This window comes from Scyliorhinus canicula, chromosome 18 (assembly GCF_902713615.1).
Source record: "Scyliorhinus canicula chromosome 18, sScyCan1.1, whole genome shotgun sequence".
Taxonomy (NCBI): Eukaryota; Metazoa; Chordata; class Chondrichthyes; order Carcharhiniformes; family Scyliorhinidae; genus Scyliorhinus; species Scyliorhinus canicula.
The window spans coordinates 122,437,200-122,459,683 of NC_052163.1; the positions used below are offsets into that span (position 1 = coordinate 122,437,200).

General features: G+C 44.6%; 1 protein-coding gene across 1 annotated transcript in view; it reads left to right on the top strand.

The window, feature by feature from the left end:
- The window catches only part of LOC119953174 (calcium/calmodulin-dependent protein kinase type IV-like), a 161,903-nt gene extending 140,782 nt beyond the window's left edge, over positions 1–21,121 (top strand). Inside the window, exons 9-11 of the mRNA XM_038777130.1 lie at positions 1,974–2,100; positions 7,222–7,374; positions 14,870–21,121. Coding sequence (XP_038633058.1) covers positions 1,974–2,100; positions 7,222–7,374; positions 14,870–15,016 — 427 coding nt within the window. The 3' untranslated portion in view covers positions 15,017–21,121. The remainder of the gene's footprint in view (positions 1–1,973; positions 2,101–7,221; positions 7,375–14,869) is intronic.
- Positions 21,122–22,484: the final 1,363 nt, after the last annotated feature.

Genomic DNA, 22,484 nt, shown 5'->3' on the forward strand with positions numbered 1-22,484 from the left:
GCTTACACTGTTGCAAGGAACCTTCGCCAATGTTCTGTCAAAATTGTGGGCCAAAACTGAGATTAACACGAAGCAAACCAAATGTGTGGTTTCACGCTGCCACTAATTTAGACTGCTGGCATTATTAATTGTAGGCAGTTTCTCAGATGAATTATTCTAAAACTGATGAGCTGCATGCATCAATTGTGATAACCTGCTGATCAAACCTGTCTCAGCAAATGTGAAAATCGAACGACACTTTTTAAAAGCCATATGTCTTTTGCAAATTTCTGATTTTTTTTCCAGGCTTTTTTTAAAAAAAATTACTACTGTTATATTTCAGTGTAAATAAGCCAAAATGAGGGCAGATGCTTCTCGCCGTCACCCTCGTCTATTCTGACTTCATAGAAAGGGAAAGGAGTTTTTGTCAGTTCTTTCTCCTCCGCTTAAACCTTACACGCACCGACTTGAAATAAACCTGTGATCAGAACTCCTTCCTTCCCACATTTGATGACTGCTCTGTTGAAACAGTGGCGGGGAGGTAGAAGGTGCTTCTGATGACTGATCTATTTTGCCACTCCAATTAACATTCCCATAAGGGAACTTGCAGTATAGAGAAAGTGTTAAGCTTCAGGCCACAGCTGAACAGTAGAATCACTGATTGTGCCATTCCAGGGCTGCGTGGCCTAGATGTGTGGCCTTGCCGACTCAGACCCGAATGAGAGCTTCCTGTGATCATTGCCAAGTAGGCGTGCCAAAGGCCCACAATAATGGTTGCTACTTCGGCAGCGGCAGCTCGTCAGGGTACCTATAGTCATGACCACCAAACATTGCAACTGAAAGCATGACATGTTTCGCTTTGGGCGCTATCCAACATTATGATTCGTGAGCATTCCCTTTTAAGAAGGGGTGACATTAGGTCTACTGTTTACAGTTGATGGACAAAAAATTGTGCTCAGCTTGCGCCAAAATCTGCTTTTGCTGTGCCACGTTTTACGCCCAGGCGCAGAAGAGGAAAATCAGAGGCTGGATTCTCCGTTTCAGCGGCTAAGTGCCGGCACGGATGGAGAATGCGCGGGAGGTTCACGTCAAAATAATCGGCGCAAGCCGCTCACCGAATCTGGTACCGGTGAGGGGCTAGCACCGGCGCCGACTGAAACTCCCGCCTCCTGTGCCAAAAACGGCCGGGGAATGGCCGGGACCCGGACCGCGCATGCGCATGGTTGACAACTTGCAGCGGTCGCGCTGTACAACATGGAGCCGGCCGTGAACGGACCCAACAAAGTTAGACTGCTGGCATTATTAATTGTAGGCGGTTTCTCAGTTGACTTATTCTAAAACTGCCGAGTTGCATGCATAAATTGTGATAACCTGCTGATCAAACCTGTCTCAGCAAATGTGAAAATGAAACTACACTTTTGTCTTTTGCAAGCCCACCCCTCGCAGAAGACCCCCCGGCACGGATCCCGGCACGGATCCCGGCACGGATCCCGGCACGGATCCCGGCACGGATCCCGGCACGGATCCCGGCACGGATCCCGGCACGGATCCCGGCCAGGTGTGGCGGCGCTGGACAGAGTCCGCAGCCAGCACGCCGGGTTCACGCTTTGTGGGACAACACGTGTCCCGCACATCGGGAACTCGGCCCATCGGGGGCGGAGCATTGCAACTGCGCGTGGCACGTGTCACGATGACGCCATTTCACAGAGGGCGGAGCATAGCTGACCAGCGTCAAACCTCCGCCGGCCCTGATTTCAGAGTCAGGGCCCATTCTCCGCCTGATCGCTGAACACGATTTTGGTGTCCGGCTACAGAGAACCCCGCCCCACGACTATAGGGTACAGACTGATTGGTTGGTCAAGTTATGAAAAAGTGTTGTTTTGTGAACAATAATCTCTGCCACAACAAAGCACTTGCCCCAATTATTACGTTTACATTTGAATTTGACTTTCTATTAAAGTAATCAGTTCGTTATATTTTGTTATCTTTCCTAGACTCTGTGGGTTTGAACCATTTTTTGATGCAAGAGGCGACCAGTATATGTACAGCAGGATCTTGAACTGTGACTATGAGTTTGTCTCCCCCTGGTGGGATGATGTGTCTCTAAATGCAAAGGATCTGGTATGTGTTACATGAATCTGAAAAACCACACATGCCATGTATCTCTAAAACGATAAGCTGATGGTTCATGAATTACAAGACAATAACTCAAAGAAGGGTTTCAGAGCTGCTGAACGCCATGAGTGAACTTGAAGTTACTCCGAATAATGAGACAGCCCCAGCTTTGTTATTCTGATTTATTGTGCAGTCCAGTACATCACCCAGGAGTTAACAGCATCTGACAACCGCACACTTTTTTCACGCAATTGTGCCTTCTTCATCTGAATGCATTACTTCACGGATAGTGATTGAGAACAGAAATAGTGACAGATCACCTCCTCTTTAGTCAGGGCTTTTGAAGTTAATTGCAGCGGCCAACAGCTCAGAAGGGAACAGAAGGACAGGAGGAACATTTGAGTCTCTGCTGCCATTCAATGAGATCCTGGCTGATCTGCAACCAAACTCAATAGATCAAATGACTCAGGACAGTCTAGGAATTAATTTTGGGATCTTCGGTCTGTATAGTCTATTACTTGCATCAGAACAGCAGACTATTTTACCTCTATAATCTTTTTGATTTTAGAAGTAATCAACTTGATTTCCACGGCCAGCACGGTAGCACAGTGGTTAGCACAGCTGGTTCACAGCGCCAGGATCCCAGGTTCGATTCCCGGCTTGGGTCACTGTCTGTGAGGAGTCTGCACGTTCTCCCCGTGTGTGCGTGGGTTTCCTCCCACAGCCCAAAGGTGTGCAGGTTAGGGGGATTGGCCATGCTAAATTGCCCCTTTAGTGTCCAAAAAATGTTGGGCGGGGTTATAGGGATAGGGTGGGAGGCAAGGGCTTGGGTAGGGTGCTCTTTCCAAAGGCCGGTGCAGACCCGATGGGCCGAATGGCCTCCTTCTGCACTGCAAATTCTATGAACCATGCCTGTGTATCAGCTATGGCTCAGTTATCTTTGCCAGAATCAGAAAGTTGTGGGTTCAAGTGCCACTCAAAGGACTTGAGCACAAAAATCAAGGCTGACACTCCAATGCTGTATTCAGGGTGCGATTGCACTATTGGGGTGTTGTCTTTCCGATGAGACGCTAAACTGTGGACTGCGTCTGCCCTTTCAAGTAGGTGTGAAAGATCCCAATTTCACTATTTCATGGACAATATTTATCCATCAATTAACGTTACAAAAATATTATCAGGTCATTATCACATTGAAGTCTGGGGCAGCTTCTCTTAGCTGCCACATTTCCTATCTTAAAGCAGTGTCACACTTGAAAAGTACTTCATTAGTTGTAAAACAGTTTGGAATGTCATCGACGTTGCTACAGAAATGCAAGTCTTTCTTTGTATGTGAAGCCTGTGAAAATTGGCAGGAAAATCAGCTGAAAATAAATTAGCAATCTCTTATGAAATGGGAGAAGGGATAACAAGGGGTAACATGACAGGAAGGAACATTGTTGGGGCGCACGGTAGCACAGTGATTAGCACTGTTGCTTCACGGCGCCAGGGACCCGGGTTTGATTCCCGGGATGGGTCACCATCTGTGTGGAGTCTGCCTGTGTCTGCGTGGGTTCCCTCCGGGTGCTCCGGTTTCCTCCCACAAGTCCCCAAAGACGCGCTTGTTAGGTGAATTGGACATTCTGAATTCCCCCTCAGTGTACCCGAACAGGAGCCGGAGTGTGGCGACTAGGGATTTCCAGCGGGTTTCTTGGCGGCACAGGGTCTTCAATGGGGCTGGTTTAGCTCACTGGGCTAAATAGCTGGCTTTTAAAGCAGGCCAGCAGCACGGTTCAATTCCCGTAACAGCCTACCCGGACAGGCGCCGGAATGTGGCGACTAGGGGCTTTTCTCAGTAGCGTCATTGAAGCCTACTCGTGACAATAAAGCGATTTTCATTTTTCATTTTTTTCATTTTTCAATGGGAAATCCAATCAGCAAGCAGCGGGAGTAGAAAATCCAGCCGCATGGTGAGTGGGACCGGAAAATCCTCCCCTATTTTATCACTATACCGATCATTTCACTAAACTAAAAGCAAAATACTGCTTATGCTGCAAATCTGAAATAAAACAGAAAATACTGGATAAACTCAGCAGGTCTGACAGCATCTACGATGAGAGAAATGGAGTTAACGTTTCGAGTCCGTATAAACATTAAGGGGTGGATTCTCCATTGCCCAACCCTGTAGTGGGTTTCCCAATCCAGCGAAGGATTGAGCTCTTCTGATGCTCTGGTCCCCCCGCCAGTAGCGGCAGCACGCTACATGCCCCGTGCTGGATGGAGGATGCAAATGGGTCATTTAAATCTGATTAGCGGGCTGGAAGCCCAATTCGCCAGGCCCCCGTGATGCTCCAGGCCTATTGGCTGTGATTCATGTGGGCATGAATTGGTGCAAGTATTTTCATGACACAGTGGACCCTTCGGTGGGTCAAGGGGGTCAGTGCGTTACAAAGGTGCCCCCTTGGACATCCTCTTTTTCACAGCACAAAGCACTTAGCTGCTTTTGATGTGGTGAGGAGAGTCAATCAGTGCAAGAGTGTTTAGAGTAGAGTAGAGTAGAGAAATACAGCACAGAACAGGCCCTTCGGCCCATGATGTTGTGCCAAACCTTTGTCCTAGGTTAATCATAGATTAATTAAATTCATTAAAATTGCTTAATTAGCTAAACCAGCCCCTAAGGGCCCTAATGGACACTAAGGGCAATTTATCACGGCCAATCTACCCAACCTGCACATCTTTGGACTGTGAGAGGAAACCGGAGCACCCGGAGGAAACCCACGCACATACGGGGAGGATGTGCAGACTCCACACAGACAGTGACCCAAGCCGAAATCGAACCTGGGACCCTGGAGCTGTGAAGCAATTGTGCTATCCACAATGCTACCGTGCTGCCCTTAAGAACAAATTAATCTACACTCCATTATTCTACCCTAATCCATGTACCTATCCAATAGCCACTTGAAGGTCCCTATAAATGATAGGTATTTATAAACATTGTAGTTAGCAACAAAGCAGGATAATGGAGATGCGTTCAAGGTGAAGGGAAAGATCAATAAACAATCCATCAAATAGCTGTCTCTGGAGTAATAAAACTGTCAATCACTGGCTAATGCAATGTATTGATGAGTGAAATCGAATGGAAGATTTGCCTTTCAAAGGCTGTCAAGGGATTTCAAGCACTTTGAAGTGTGGTGGGTGGGGGGAGGGGCACATTATTCCCTTGGTTGTGGGGTGGGGGGGGCAGGGTACCCCTGCTTGTCAGTGGAGTGTAGGAGGGGGACAGGATTGGCGGAGGGGACCAGACGCCGGACCTCAGAATCAAGCCCCCCCCCCCCCCCCCCCCCTGCTCAAAATGGTGTCCCGGTACCTCCCGTGGGTTCTCCTCCCATGCGTAAATTTGGAAAAGGAGAGGGAATCGCTCCTGGTGCCACTCCCAGCACCAGCGGAGATTCTACTCCAATGGGAACACTTAGTCTCCAGAATGGTGAATTCAGCCTCAACCCGGCTTCTTTCTCCACATATGCTGCCGGACCTGTCGGTTTTTCAGCATTTTCTGTTTTAAGCTGATCATTTCACCATTGTGAAAGGATCCTGATCTGAATTAGGAGGGCACCTTTGTAATAATATTGTAACGCCATTTAAAGTTGTTAATGTTTGGTTTCACTTAGGTCAAGAGTTTCCACTTTGGGTGCAATTGACACTCTGAGTGCAAGTTGAGTTCAAAATTACAATTTTGCAAAGTGAACTTTTTGCTCAAATTTCCACTCATTCATTTGCCTGTCACCGACTGAAAGATCTTTTTCATGAACAAATTTAATGAGGCAGAATTTCAGAGCATAATTCTTTTTAATACAATGTTTTAAAACTTATTTGATCACTTTAGGAAGGGTAATTTTGTTCAGTTTTATTAATACAGTTGAAAATGAGCTAATTATAAAAAATTATCATTTTAAATCTTGCCCACTACCTGTGGGAAACCTGATTTTTAATAAGTGCACATTACTTTTTTAAAAAATATGCAGAACTATTTATCATATGCAGTCAGTTTTTTAGTAAATTAAAAATCTGTATTTAATAATAATAATCGCTTATTGTCACAAGTAGGCTTCAATGGAGTCACAGTGAAAAGCTCCTAATCACCACATTCCGGCGCCTGTTCGGGGAGGCTGGTACGGGAATTGAACCCGCGCTGCTGGCCTTGTTCAGCATTACAAGCCAGCTATTTAGCCCACTGTGCTAAAACAATCCCTAAGAGCTTAGAGTTTTAAAAATGTCTATTGGCATCCTTCCCTCCGAAAATAAAAATCTAACTTTAAGGTCTCGGGTAACTGTTTGTGTGGGGTTTACACGTTCTCCCAATGTCTGTGTGGGTTTCCTCCCACAGTCCAAAGATGTGCAGGTTAGGTGGAATGGCCAGGCTAAATTGCCCCTTAGTATCAAAAACATTAGGTGGGTTGCTGGGTTATGGGGGGATAGGGTGGGGTGTGGGCCAAGGTCAGGTGCTCCTTCCAAGGGTCAGTGCCTACTCGAAGGACCGAATGGCCCTCATCTGCACTGTAGGGATTCTATAAGGCCTTCTCAAGGTTTTGCGATAATTGGCAATACATGCTGTGGTGAAGACTTTGATCTGGGGCACAGCCATTCCTCTGAGCAGGGACAGCTTCCATTGTGATTTTAAACTAGTGCAGAAGATCGCAGATGCTCTGCGCTGTATGTAATTTGCACTTGAAATTCTCTATTCTTTCTGCAGGTTTGGTCAGGTTTAGAAGAATTGCATTCAATAGAATTGCATGCCTCGATATATATGACCATTGAAGCTCATCCTTCTAAAACCTAAAATACGTTAACTACATTTTGGACATCTTTGAATTTTTCAACTGCATCATTTGACCCATCAGTATCTTTTAATTATTCCTCTTCCTTTGGGTCCAAACAATTTAGGTCATATCAAAAGTTTTTAAAAAATATTTGCACTCATTTGCGACTGAGGGAAAAAGCAGCACGCCAAGTATCTTCTTAGGTTCTGAAAAATAAAATTTGAATGCTGAAATGGTCTTTGTTCCGGACCTTTTGTTAAATAAGTAATAACGCTTTGATTCAGAACCAGTGAAGGTTAGTGCTGCTTCTGAGATGTTGGGTCTTTCCTTACAGGTCAGAAAACTGATAGTGCAAGATCCACAGAAGCGGCTAACAGTTCATCAGGCCCTGCAACATCCCTGGGTGACAGGCAAAGCAGCTAATATTGCTCACATGGACAATGCTCAGAAGAAAATGCAAGAATTTAATGCAAGACGCAAGCTTAAAGTGAGTAGATGAACAGTAACAAGAAGGTGTGCAATAGATTAGATATAAAATATATAGAAACAGTGGGGATTAGTTATTATTGGAAATTAGCATTACTACCCTTGTTTGAATCTTTAGGTTACAGTGCTCTATCAATAGATGTATGTTTACGAGCTTCACTGATTGTCTTCAAGAAGGATTCACCTACCATCTTCAGTATTGCAATTAAGCAGATGCCACTTTGGCATAATGCTAAAGATGTTGGGCAGAATTCGCCCATTTTGAGATAAAGTGCTGTGGCAGGGGCGGGAACATGGAGTGCTTCCCGCTGTGGCAGGAAAATGTGGCAAATCATCTGGCCCTGACCTCATTATGCACCCAGGTATTTCGCACTATGTTCAGTGGTGGGGAAGGACTGGATGGCGTGTCGTACACCATCCTGTCCAGGCGGCAGATTGAAAAGGTATCCAACGTCACGTCCCACCATTGAAGAAAGTGGACCGCCTGAAAATGCAGATAGATCTCCAGGAACACCCCAAGGCTGGAAGATGGACCTCCTGAAAATGAACATGGAACGCTAGAAACATTCCATGGCTGGATGGTGAACCCCCTCCAGGACACATAATCTGGAAGGTCCAGCTGCAGATGCATTCCGATCCACTTCTGTAATGTTGCAGGGTCCAGGATTGCCAGTGCTCCTGAAGTCCAGAGGCAGCCGAGGTATTATTCAGATGAGTCCCGACATCTGCATGTCATGTGGTTCCGAACATATTTCACGCTGGCAGGTTTCCCCGCTGGCAGAGAATCTGGCGTTGGGAGAGGGACCTTTGCCTGTACCCCCTTAATTGCATGCAAATGAGGTTCACATCGGACTCTCGTGGGTTTTCCAACCCGCCATGGCAGGAACCAGCCGGAGATCCTGCTATAAATATTCCTCGTCTGGGTCTTCCCGAGATTGTTAAATATCTGAACCACTTAGAATTTAAATGAATTTTTTGGGGCCCTTTGGTCACAGCAAACGGGCAGACTCTTACTCCTGTTGGACATCCTGGGCTATGAAATGTAGATGGCTTTTGTATAGCTCTCTTTGTATTTGTTCTCTGCACCCCACAGTTACTGGCTCTTCAGGGGTAACGAGGTACTAGTTTTCCGATTCTGTCGGGTAGCTCCTTTTGTTCAGGGCCCCATCAGACGTAGGCTGGGACATTCTTACCCTGTCATGGCAGGAACTGCCAGGGGAGATTCAGCGACCCAGCCAAAGGTCCACTGACTTTCAGCAGGACCAGATGAACCCAGCGACCGGCGTGGCTGGGAAGTTCTGCCCATAGATTCAGCCATTTCAAATCTTTCTCTGCTTTAAAATTTTTGAGATAGCATTGTGTGTAGCTCTATAGAAATTTAAAGAAAAATATGGAGGGTGAAGTCTTAGTCCCTCACAGTACTTACCTGGTAGTTACCCAGGAAATGTTATACAGATTAAAACCTAGTATAACTCCTGGGTAATTCCATAACTGCCGACCCAATGAATTCACACTAACCCCCTGACCTCCTCAATGTGCCTCAACACAACCTGAACCCCTCTACAAGACCATCTTTCCACACCAACTATCCCCCAAGCTGATAACCCCCCCTCCCCCCCCCCCCCCCCCCCGACCACCCGCCCAGACCTGACTACCCAATGCAATTAGCCCCGACCCCATCCATCCACCCTTTCCGCCCATGCATTCGCTAACACTGAAAGACTAGACACTTAAACTTACCATACAGCAGCTAGATGACAGGGCGCGCCCTGTCATCTCCAACTCTGCTTGGCTTCAACAGAGTTCCCTGATGGATGCTGCACTTCGCGTTCCTGGGAAAGACGGGCTCGGAAGGTCTTGCAAGAAATGCGGAGCAGGGTCAGGTGGGGTAATTTACAAGTGCAGTGGCAATTCACGATAATTTCCGCTGTCGCGGAAGATCCGTGTATAGGTTTGCAATATTTTAGTGGCAACAAAATTAATTCAAATCTTTTGTGCTCATGGATTATGACATCACCGCACAAATCTCATGATATAAGGATGTCAGCGCACAAATGAATCCCAACAAACTCAGAACAGCCTTTGGAGATTCCATTAGGAACTGGCCTTCCAAACCGGAAGTAAACTCAGGAAGGGTTTCCAGGAACCAGGAGAAAGCCATTAGGTCTGTCGAGTATTTTGTTAGAATGCAGCTGATTTGTATCCTAACTCCTGTCTATGTTCTATGGACTCTACCTACCGGCCACAACCCACCGGAATCGGGGTGGAACGCAGCCGGTAGATCCCGGGAGATGCCTCCCAAGTGGATTCCCGACGGCCATTACACCTCGCAAGATCTAACCAGATCTCATGAGACGTCGTGTTCTGGGTGCTGCCCACAATGGGCGTTGCCCAGTCTGGCACAGTTTAAGAACGCACTTAGCGTGCTGACGCCGAATCAATCGGCCACCTGGCATGTATCAGCCTCACTGAGGAGACGTTCAGTGCTGGTCTCCACAAATAGGGACAAGGTGGAATGGTACCGGGGGGTGGGGGGTGGGGGGAGGTATCGGGGGTATCTTGCAGGCGAGTGGTCGACCTCCAGAAAGGGTGGCACGAGTGCCAGACTGGAAGGGCCAAGGTGTCAAGCTGGCATTGTTCCCGCACTGGGGATCAGGCCTGGGTATGTCTGTCGGTATGTGGTGGGGTGCGAGGGGGTACTCGAGGACCCCACCCAACAGGTGGCTTGGGGTATTGGTGGGGGGGAATCTGGGGGTCGCATCGCGTAGAGGGGTCAAGGGATCAGGCGTCCGAAACCTGCAAGGCTCCTCAGGAAATGATGCTAATTGCAGCCTCTGGGGGTGTTTCAGGTCGGGCACAAAAACAAGACAGTGCCATCAGATAGCAGCACCTTTCCTGGTGCTGCCCAGAACGGACTGTTTTATTTTGGTTAGATCGCGCCATATGTCTCAGAATATGCTTGGCCAGCAAAGATCTATCGATCTCAGATTTAAAATTATTAATTAATATATTGTTTCTTGAGGGAGAACTTTCCACATTTCTGCCATCCTTTATTCTGAAGAAGTTTCCTAACCTCTTCTGAATAGTGGTGAGCACTATTACTTCACAGCGCCAGGCTCCCAGGTTCAATTCCCGCTTGGGTCACTGTCTGTGCAGAATCTGCCCGTTCTCCCTGTGTCTGCGTGGGTTTCCTCCGGGTGCTCCGGTTTCCTCCCACAGTCCCTTGTGGTAGTCACCACTGATGTATATATTAGGTGATTTGTGGTAAGGCCCTGTACTACAGGTTCCCTGCCTGCTGGCTCCGTCCACTATGCGGAGTATAAATGTGTGTGCTCCCTGTACAGCAGCCATTTTGTCAGCTGCTGTAGGAGGCCACACATCTCAGTGTATTAAAGCCTCGATTGCATTCAACTCTCGTCTTTGTGTAATTGATCGTGCATCAATTTAATACACTAAAGTTTTCAGAAGGTGGACCTCCGCATCAAGCTGGATCGCCTGCAGCTGGATCCGCAATCAGGCAACGCCGAAAAGGACTTTGAACATTGGCTAGCCTGTTTTGAAGCGTACATCAGGTCTGCACCAGACCCAATTCCGGAAGCTCAGAAGATTCAGATTCCCCACACGTGGCTGAGCTCCAACGTCTTTCTGCTTATCCAGGACGCGCCGACCTACGACGACGCTATGGCGCTACTGAAAGAAAACTACGCTCAGCGGACTAACACATTTACGCCAGACACATCCTCTTCACTCGTAGTCAACTCCCTGGTGAGTCAATAGAAGATTTCTGGCGTGTTCTAGTTCCCCTGGTCAGAGACTGTGACTGTGAGGCGTCACGGCCACGGAACACTCAAACTTGCTTATGAGGGGCGCTTTTGTTACGGGGATAGGGTCAGATTACATCCGCCAGCACCTCTTAGAAGGGGCCACGCTCGACCTCGCGGCAACCAAAAAGCTTGCGCGCTCACTGACGATCGCCTCGCGCAACATCCAGGCCTTCACCCCTGGCCGTACGGCCCCCTCCTACGCATCGTGATCTCCGCAGGCGGCCGCCCCATCGGGGACCCCACTCAGCCAACCCCATGTCTGTGCCGCGTGCCCACCAACCAACCCCGGGGGCCCCAGATGTTACTTCTGTGGGTAGCCAAAACACCCCCGACAACGCTGTCCGGCCCAGAGCGCCTTTTGTAAGGCTTGCAGCAAGAAGGGGCACATCGCTGCGATATGCCAGGCCCGCTCAGTCGCCGCTATTGTTCCAACCTCCCTCCCCATCGTACGGTCAGTGGGCGCCGCCATCTTCCCCTCCTCGGACCACATGTGGCCTGTGGGTGCCGCCATCTTGTTCAATCCCTACCACGTGCGGCCCGTGGGCGCTGTCATCGTGTCCTCCGCAGGAGCATCAAGCGCCACCATCTTGTCTCCCCCACGGCACATGTGGCCCATGGGCACCGCCATCGTACCAGGACCCATGCCCCTCCGGGCACCCAATTGTCTGCCACCATCGACGACCAGCCGCGTCTCGCCTCGGTCACGATTGACCAGTCTCGCCCTCACAACTTAGCAACCGCCTCTAAAAAGGTGAAAATCGATGGGCACAAGATCTCCTGTCTGCTGGACTCCAGGAGCACCAAGACCTTCATTCATCCTGATACGGAAGTCCACCTCTGGGGTGTCGCTCCCGATGTGGCTCGCAGCTCCAGGACCCGGACTCCTCCGTAAGCACGTACGACTCCAAAGGCGGACCCGTTGGTTGAAAGGGTACAGCTACTCCACGCCAACCCACAGTATGCCTACATAGTGTACCCCGACGGCCGCCAAGATACTGTCTCCCTCAGGGACCTGGCACCAGCAGGTTCCACACACACACCCCTCCAGCCCGGAGCCACCCTCCCCTCTCCCAGTGCACCCAGCCGCAACTCCCGCCCCAGAACAGTCCTCCCCCTGCCCACGCCCGAGGATGACGAGGATTTCGGCACGCTCCCGGATTCACCGAAGACCAGACCGACACCGGATTCGCCGCCACTGCTGCGGCGCTCCCAGCGGCAGATCAAGGCTCCGGACCAACTGAACCTGTAACTTGATCGGGACTCTTAAAACATCATCCTTCTGTATAATTCTCCTCCACCCCGCTGGACTCAATTTTTTTCTCTCTGTATTATAAAACATGTACTTGTATATAGTTCTCCACCACCCCCGCCAGACTCAAATTTTAACAGAGGGTGAATGTGGTAGTCACCACTGATGTATATATTAGGTGATTTGTGGTAAGGCCCTGTACTACATATACGGGGGTAGTTACCTGTCTGCTGGCTCTGCCCAGTAGGCGGAGTATAAATATGTGTGCTCCCCGTACAGCAGCCATTTCGCCAGCTGCTGTAGGAGGCCACACAGCACACCAGGGGCTGGTTTAGCACACTGGGCTAAATCGCTGGCTTTTAAAGCAGACCAAGGCAGGCCAGCAGCACGGTTCAATTCCTGTACTAGCCTCCCCGAACAGGCGCCGGAATGTGGCGACTAGGGGCTTTTCACAGTAACTTCATTGAAGCCTACTCGTGACAATAAGCGATTTTCATTTCATTTTTTCATCTTAGTGTATTAAAGCCTCGATTGCATTCAACTCTCATCTTTGTGTAATTGATCGTGCATCATCCCCAAAGACGTGCTGTTAGGTGAATTGGCCATTCTGAATTCTTGCTCAGTGTACCCGAACAGGCGCTGGAGTGTGGCGACCACGGGATTTTCACAGTAGCTTCATTGCGTTGTTAATGTCAGCCTACTTGTGACAATAATAAAGATTAAGATTATAGAGTAGCTTAGTTTTGATTGTATGATTAAATTCCTATGTCCCAACCTTTTCCATCAGCAGAAAAAGTTTCTATCTCTACTTTCAATTAATTTTTAAATCCTAAAAGCTTAATTGAAATCATGCCTTAACCTCCTCCATCCAGGAAATGCAAGCTTAGTTTATATAATTTCTCTTATTCATGCCAATTGTTGGCAAGTAAATATGCCTTTGATCAATTACATAGGTTGTACATTATGCTATTAAATATGCTCCCCTTGGGAAAACAACTTTTGTTATTGAAGGCTGTGGCAAGCAGGAACTTGCCAGATATGAATCTATATTAGAAAATGTATGAACTTTAATTAAATGAGCTGCAAAACTCTAACTCAGTGAATGTTAATAGGACAAATCTTCGAAGACCACACATTAAACCAAAGGTGTGCACCTGGATCCTGTGGAAGTCTTGATGAGCAGTCCTCTGTGGGAATTGCCTGGGAATTTAATCTTCCAATGGCAATTCCTCTGCAGCCCGGGACCTGGATCAGAGCTGGAGCCAGAGAATTGGAACAGACCCATGTGACTTGCCTGTGTAGTTACCTAGGAAATGTTAGAAAGATTCAAATCTAGCCTCATGTTCCTTATCTCTGAAACAAGCAGCCTGTGCTAGCTATCGTAGAGATGGCTATTCACATTTGTAGATTTCATACATTTTCTTAAGTAAAATGAAAGTACTTTTTTTAACCTTCACGGAACTCATCTGTTGTGGGCCATTTTAAAGATGGCTATTCACATTTGTAGGATTATCATTTTAAGGATGGTCAACCTTCTCAGGACCTGTTATCAGTGTTTAGTTGCGGTTGACATCTTGAAATGTGGCCAAAGTAATAGTCATTCGAGCACCATGTCATCTCGAAGCCTTTATTGCTAAGCCTTTACTAATGATGTTTCTTCGTTCCGAAGAATTTATCTTTATCAACTCAAGATCCTGAAGTACAATTTATACATTCATTGGGATAGTTTAAACTATTTAAATCTTACTCATAATCCTATTTGCTACGTTTCTTCCCAATGGGTATTAGGGATTCTGAATGATAATTACAGGTTTCATTTGTACTACTTTGACATCGGCTGGTTCTGTGATCAATGTTATATTCATCACAAGCTGATCGCAAGGCAGCTAATGCCATAAAAATTAAGTGTGGCCTTCTTGTCGCACCTCTACTCTGCTCCAACAGAGTTCCCCAAATGAAGCTGTGCTGCACATTTCTGTGAAATCCAGGCTTGGAAGGTCCCGGAAAAAATGCAGAGCAGTGAGAAGTCAGGAGAATTTTCGAGCAAGGCAGCAATTTGATGTTCAGCACAGATGCCAAAAGATCTGGGCCAATGAGTATGCTTAGTAGAGAGGATTTCTTTATTGCTATTATATACACCTGATTTAGCTGCTGTTGAAAATGTTTTGCTTTACTTACATTTTGATGCAACAGTAATATTTAAATACTCAAATGTTTAATTTGCAACAAAGGTGTACTGGCACATCTTTCACTGGCATCTAATGGCCTTCTTGGAACTGTGATTCATGCAAATTACTATGTTCTGGCTTACAGCTGGCAAGAAACACAAGTTATGGTATATATTTCATTCGGCTTTCCAGTGTAGCATAGTACCTATTTTATAAAACCTGAAGTGTTGAGCTGTTTTGGTCTTGTTTTGACAGGCAGCTGTTAAGGCTGTAGTAGCCTCAAGCCGACTGGGAAATGCCAGCAACCATACCCACGGCAGTCATGACAGCGCCAAGGGAAGACACAACTCCTGTTCCATCCAAGAGCAGAGTCCCAAAAAGGAAAATGGGCAAACGTCATAGCCAAGCATTTGCAATTAGTTTCCAAAGACTGACTGCCTCATGGAAGATATGCAAAGAATGCTGGCAAGGTTCCCAGGCTCAGACCTTTCCTTCCAAAACCCATGGTGATGGCATATTTTGCAAGAAAAAAATGATTCTGTAAAGAAAGTTCCACATTTTCCTGAGTGGAATGTTTATGGCAGATCTTTAATTCATGTGTGAAGATGTATATATTTATAGTATTTTATGCAGTAGCACTCAACGTAGACTGATAATAGTTTAAAACATAAATGTGGGATCACTGCAGTTTCCAATACACAACATAGCATCTGTTTCCTGCCATCCGTTATTCCATTTGTTGGATGTAATGTTCACTCTAATTATTTTTGATGACAGATGATTTGACTTAGTGGCAAATGGCATTTATTAATTTAAGTGATTTAAAGAAAAAAACAAAGCCTTTATCACAAAGCAATTAAGAGGTCCAAAGACTTTGGTTAAACAGATGTACTGAGGTTACAAAAGCAGACCAGAACAAAGGCCACACAAAATCAACATTACTAAAGGTTTTGCTTTTACTCTCGTTATATCTTTACTAAAATCTGATAAATGAGACTAATATACAGTGACAATAAAGGAAAAATGATTTTCGATATGGGAAATGAAAACAGAAATTGTTGAAAATCCACAGCGGGTCAGTACCCACCTGAAAGAGAAAGATAGGTTGTTACATCTATCAAGTCTTCCCTGTTCTCCCAAGTTCACCATTACTGGTCACTCCAATAGTGAACCTTGTGTCCTTGACAATCAAGAGTAAGCTGCTGCTGATCAGTATTTACTTACACAGAAACATGGCCCAGGGGCTATAACAGTAAGTCCTCTTGTGTTAATATATTCTGTGGTATGTGGCTCCTTGTTATTTCCCCTATTTACTTACAGACCAATTGATAAACATGCTAGTGAGATGAGGCCAATTACAAAGTAACAGAATGGTTTATTTTATATTAAATCCATGACGGAGCAGAATACTGTGATAATGTTACACTTTATTTATTTATTATCCCTTCATGCAACATCAAAATATGCCCTTGATAGTACTCTGCCTCTTTAACCATAGTGATAAAATTGATTGCATCTCAAACGTACCTTATACTCACATATTTTACTCAAGTGATAGAGAGTGGAAATCTAAAAGCTTAATCTCAACACCTCCCTTAGTTCTCCATCAAGGCTCATCAAACTGCCATGAAAGAATACCTCGGTATGGCTTCCATGGCAGCTCAATTGTCTGGCCAGCCATTTGTTGCGCTCCATCCATAAAAAGCAATCCAACATGAGAGGTGCAAATATTTTTTGGAGTTTTTGAAATAAGCCATGCATCAAAAACAGTCCAACAGTTTGATGATTAACCAGTTTCCCTTGGGGAAAGTTGGTCAAACTCTCTTTTGTTTCAGTGGCTTCTCAGTATTTTGCTTTCATATCAGAAATATTTGAAATATATTTGAGGCCTGGGAATTAACTGTCTTCATCCTGAATTTGACAGAAAATTAACCTGTCTTTTAGGTACTGGCTGACCTACTGTACATTTCCACATTATATTGCTGGAATAATTTGTTAGCCTTGTTTCTGTCTTCAGCATTCAAATCAATTAGAATTAATAATAGAATTATTTTTCAGTGTATTGGACCGACTTGACTCCTGACAAAATGCAGCAATTAATTAACAATATCAGTTTAATTTCTTAAAATTGTAATGGTCTTTATAAACATTTAAACATAGCAATTAGTAAATTTAATTAATGTGTAAACTTATAGGAATGTAACAACTGTTAAAACAAGGTGATCTCAGAAAAATACATGCAGCCGCAGATTGCATACAAGAATCTTCATTTTAATTTTGAGTCAGAGTTAAAGATAGCTTCTCGCCATTTGTTTGTCAGTAAATGCAAACATTACAGGTACTGGACACCGGGACATGATCTGTTTCAGATTTGTGGATTTCATGGATTTTAGAGCCTGTGCAATTCACTTATAAAACATTTTTTTTAAATTGAGAAATAAAGACTAAAAAGACTTTTATTTATTTCTACAGTTGGACGGCACGGTGGCACAGTGCTTAGCGCGGATGCCTCACAGCACTGAGGTCCCAGGTTCGGTCCCGGCCCTGGGTCACTGTCCATGTGGAGTTTGCCCATTCTCCCCATGTCTGCGTGGGTTTCACCCCACAACCCAAAGATGTGCAGGTTAGGTGGATTGGCCACGCTAAATTGCCTCTTAATTGGAGAAAAAACAATTGGGTACTCTAAATGTTAAAAAAAAATTTGCGGCACAATTATCAAGGAGTAACAATATTGTGCAACCCCCGGGAAGACCAACAGACTGACACTGAGCCCTGGAACAAAATGGTTCTTGTAGCAATCGAAGAAAATTAGTCCAGTTATCCATGCACGCTTATTAGCCTTATGAACAACAGGGAACTCCCTAATCTCTTCGAAAGACCTAGGATTGTGATATTTACCAATGACTAGCAATTTATACATATGGGTACATGGTGCATTTGAATATTCAAGCACAGTAAGTCATTCCTTAGAATCTTTGAATCCCGTTGGTACTGTCTCATCCGCAGTTACTTCGGTTTTCCTGGGAGCAGACTCCAATATAAAGAGGTCACATCAGCATTGTATACTTCCTCCGGTATCAGACTTTCAACCAAGTATGCCTCAGCAGTTTCAGTCAGTTGGATGTTTTTCACCACATGCTTTCAGCAGATGTACACATGGTGTTTTTTAAAACTTTGTCATACCATCCTGTAGAGTATTCACACAGTGGTTATAAGCCTAGCTCTTCATGGAACACATTTGCTTGAGCCATAGTATTGAAACGATCCAATGGATATTTCTTGCTCCAATACTGCCTCATCCATTCACTTTGTCTGCATGGACAGTCTTTTACTGATGAAGTGTTTTCCTATTATCTGTTAGTTTGGGAAAGTTGCTGTCAGTAAGTAACTTCAAGTATTTAAGTCACTTCTCCTTTTGTTTCTTCAAATTATGAATGGTCGATGTACCAACACCATACTCTTCATTTAATCTTTTCACTGAGGCGGCCCTCTTCAGGCACATTAATAACTCCACTTTATGCTTAATACTCAGTGAAAGCGTTTCCTGCTGACCTCTTTGACTTGATGAAGCAGCAAAGACTTGAATTTCAGAAGGTCACGTGTTCAGTCTTCGAACTGTGTGGCGCTACCAAATCAAGCAGGACTTCGAATTGCAAAAATATACTTGTTCGATCAGTTTTCGAACTGTGTGGCACCAAAAAATAAAGCAGGTGCTCAAAGAAATCTGCACACCATTTTAAAATTGCTGCACATGATGCCACAGCCAAATGCAGCTGGCTTTTGGATCCTTTTGCTTTTTGCGATGCCGGAAAAGGTGTCCTGTACCTGTAGTTTAACTAAGATACTATACTATCCTAGGAATGTTCGAAACTGAACATTTTGCATGCAATGGTTCATATAAATGTTTACTTCTTATAGTGTTCAGTCTTACGTTCAATGAAACCCATGTCTTATAACTCTGTACAATATATTAAAACTTACCTGCGGAAACAAAAATATACATTGGGCTGTATTTTACATGCCCCCAGGTGTGTTTTAGGTTCGGTGGGACCTAAAATAGTGCGGGAGCCCATCCCACTGCCTTGCCGCCCAGCCCCAAACTCGCCCCCATAATACTAGGGGCAGGGGGGTGCCAAAATAGGCAGCATGCCCACCATATACAAATAAGTAATCAATGGCCAATTAGGCTTGTCATCAAGCCAATTGACCCTGATAATGCACTGCCCACGCCATAAAATGTTTGCTGTAGGCAGTCAGGTGGGAATGGGCAACCCAATCTTTTTTAAAAGTTCTTCAAACAGCAGGAAGGTGAGGAGGGTGGTTCAATCTTTTGGGCCTGCCCTTTGTCAATTGTGGGGCAGCTCCCCTGAGATTGCACAGCCCCCCTTTTCTTCCTACCCACCTCCAGCCTTAACTCCCCCCCCCCCCCCCCACCCACTTCCAAGACCTGACAACCCTCCCTGCCCAAGACCCCCTACCTACTTGATCCAGGGATCCATGGGCCTTTAATTGTTCTTCTCTTGCAGTCCCAATGGTAGCCATTGACCCACTCTTGGTTCTGCCGGCATTGATAGAGCTACCGGCAAATCCAATTGGCCAGAATCTCCCGAGGGTGGGACTTCCTCCCCAATGAGGGGCAGAAGTCCCCCTTGGCCGTCATTTAGACTGTCTGCAGCACTTTATGGTTGTGGAGGCGGTTCATCCACAACCCCCCATATTATTCAGCCCATTAGGATACGTGTGGGATATGATTCATGTTCCATTTATATTACCCATGTTGTTGGATTAGTCCAATGGCATATAAATCGTATCACATAGAGCTTCTTAACCGAATGTTTATACATACAGTGTGTGTGTGGGGTCTGCAGGGGAGTGGGGAGAAGAGGTGAGAAAGTAATCGCCCTTTGTATGTGCTGACTGGTACATTAGCAGTATCATCTGTGGGATCAGAAATAAATATTGTGTGTTAATGGGCTACAATATAGGTGATGCTTGTGTAAACAATGAATGTGTCCATGCATACTCAATGCACTAGTGAAAATTCACCCCAAGCCTTTGCCTTAAAATATAGTAGAATTCATAGATTACAGTTTGATAATATCAGACATGCAGCTTATGTCCTAAAATGCCAGCATTGTCAAGAGTATATTTTTCACAAGTTTCGGAAATCTGATGGCACACAGTAAGCTACAGTTCCATTAAATGTCACAAAGCACATCGAAGCCATCAAAACCTCAAAAGGCTGAAAAATCCTACAAATGTAACTGAAGCAATGCGAAGTTCAGAAGAAACAATTGTTTAACTTAAGGGGAAAAGGCATTCAATTTATTTGCAAAATAATCCTAAATCTTACCAAATACTCTGGATTTTTTCTGGTTTTCTAAATCTCTTCCCCCTGAAGTTATGGTGGATGAGCTGGGGAATCACCGCAAAAATTCATAACCTTAGGAATATATTGAAATTCAGTAAGATATGCTTCCCCTTAAAAATAATGTATGTCTTTTATGCAAAAACAAGTAGTTAATGTAAATAATTAGCAAAACGCCAAACTGTCTGGTATTAGTAGACGCTATTAATAGGTGAAAATATTCACTTTTATATGTAGAATGCTTTATAAATTCCGCAACTATGCCTTTGGTTATTATGCAGATGGTTGCAAAGTATTTCTTCCCAACTAGATAAACTGCCAATATTTAAGAAATTGATTTTCTACGTAATAACTGTTGTATTTCAAGCTTTACGGAAAAATGGAAACAGTGATAAAAATGTATTATAATTTTGTCAAATAGGTTATTCTCTATTATTGTGCCACAAAGCATGATATGAAACTACAAACAGAAAATGGAAGATGAACTTCAAATTATCTGTAGGTTTACAAAGGATGATATATCTACAAATCTCATTTTTGACATACTATACATATTTATAATCAATTGAATGGCTTTTTAACTGAGAATGATCTATATGACATTATGCATTACTTATGTGTCTATTACTCAAGACTTTACAATATATTGTGTGGAAGATAAATATATCTTGTGTACAGCAATCTTTTTACTGCAATCTTCTTTAGGTATTATGCAGTTGATTGTATCTTATAGTAACTCTGTTTAATTTAGTAAGTATTTTTAACAGTACTGTCACATTTCCACAGATAAACAAAATGCAGCTGAAAAAATGTTAAATGTTTTACATTGATTGAATAGAGCAAATTGCAAGACCATGATTGTGCTTCAAATATTCCTTTTTTTCATAGACTTTCTATTACAGTTGGTGTCTTTTTTATTATATTGATTTCACCTTTTTCTGAAGTGTCTTTTTATTCCACAACCGTGCAAGGTATCTGTTTAGTGAAAGGATGCCAGAAACTGGGCTCTGTTTCTTGTATGATAAATGGATCAGGAGCCAAACCATAAATTTAAGATGCAGCAACATGGAAGCAGCTACAAATGTTATTATGTTATCTATACTCGTAAATAAGTAAATAAAAACAACAAAACCTAAAAATAAGACCCATTCATTACTCCAAATGCTCTGTATTTATTTACAACTGCACATGGTTTAAAAATAAACTACTTTAGGTTAGCAGATTACCATATTTTCCCAAGGATCAATTAATGTTAATTTACAAATTAAAATTAAATTAAATTAAATTTAAAAAACAGTCCATAATGGTTACGTATCTGATCTAACTATTTTGGAACTATAAGTAAAATAAATTGATAAGCACATTACTCGCCCAATCTCTTCTGAAGAGCTGTCAAACAATGTGAACATTTCCAACTCTCCATATTTAACTCAGTTACTGTGTTTGTTGCGATGCAAAACTGCCCATATGTCTTTCCTCCTTCCAGGCAACAGTCACTGCCAGAATTAGAACTTGTTACATACAACTAGCTGATCTCCCATGGCAGTGCTCCTATCAATGGCAGTCCTCAATTAAAGCAGAAGACACACAATTAGACCAAGGCACACAGAAAAGATTTCGACTTTAAAGCTGTAATAACCTCCACGAGGCCCATGGGAATACTGTGAACATGAGCTTCCCGACTAGTGGCGGAGGCCCAGCAAGCTAAAGCTCGTACGGACCGAGTAGAACAGCCTGCCCAGCACGTTGGTTGTCCTAAAGGAACTGTGTTGTATGAATAGTTAGCTGCCATGGCAGCCTTTAAATAATCTTGATTAAAATCTACATTCTTCCTGATCTCTGAAGGTTGCCACTCAAGTGGATAGAGCCGTGAAGAAGGCCTATAGTATGTTAGCGTTTATTAACGGGGGCTTGACTTTAAGAGCCGCGGAGTTATGCTGCAACTGTATATGACCCTGGTAAGACCACATTTGGAGTATTGTGTGCAGTTCTGGTCACCTCACAATAGGAAGGATGTGGAAGCATTGGAAAGGGTGCAAAGATTTACCAGGATGCTGCCTGGTTTGAAGGATAGGTCTTATGAGGAAAGGTTGAGGGAGCTAGGGCTTTTCTCTTTGGAGCGGAGGAGGATGAGAGGCGACTTAATAGACGTTTATAAGATGATGAGGGGGATAGAGTGGACGTTCAGAGACTATTTCCTCGGGTTACAAGGGGGCATAACTATAAGGTTCAGGATGGGAGATATTGGAGGGATGTCCGAGGTAGATTCTTTACTCAGAGAGTGGTTAGGGTGTGGAATGGACTGCCTGCTGTGATAGTGGAGTCGGACACTTTAGGAACTTCCAAGCGGTTATTGGATAGGCACATGGAGCACACCAGAATGACAGGGAGTGGGGTAGCTTGATCTTGGTTTCGGACAATGCTCGGGACAACATCGAGGACCGAAGGGCCTGTTCTGTGCTGTACTGTTCTATGTTCCTAAACGCACTGTTCAGCAGACGT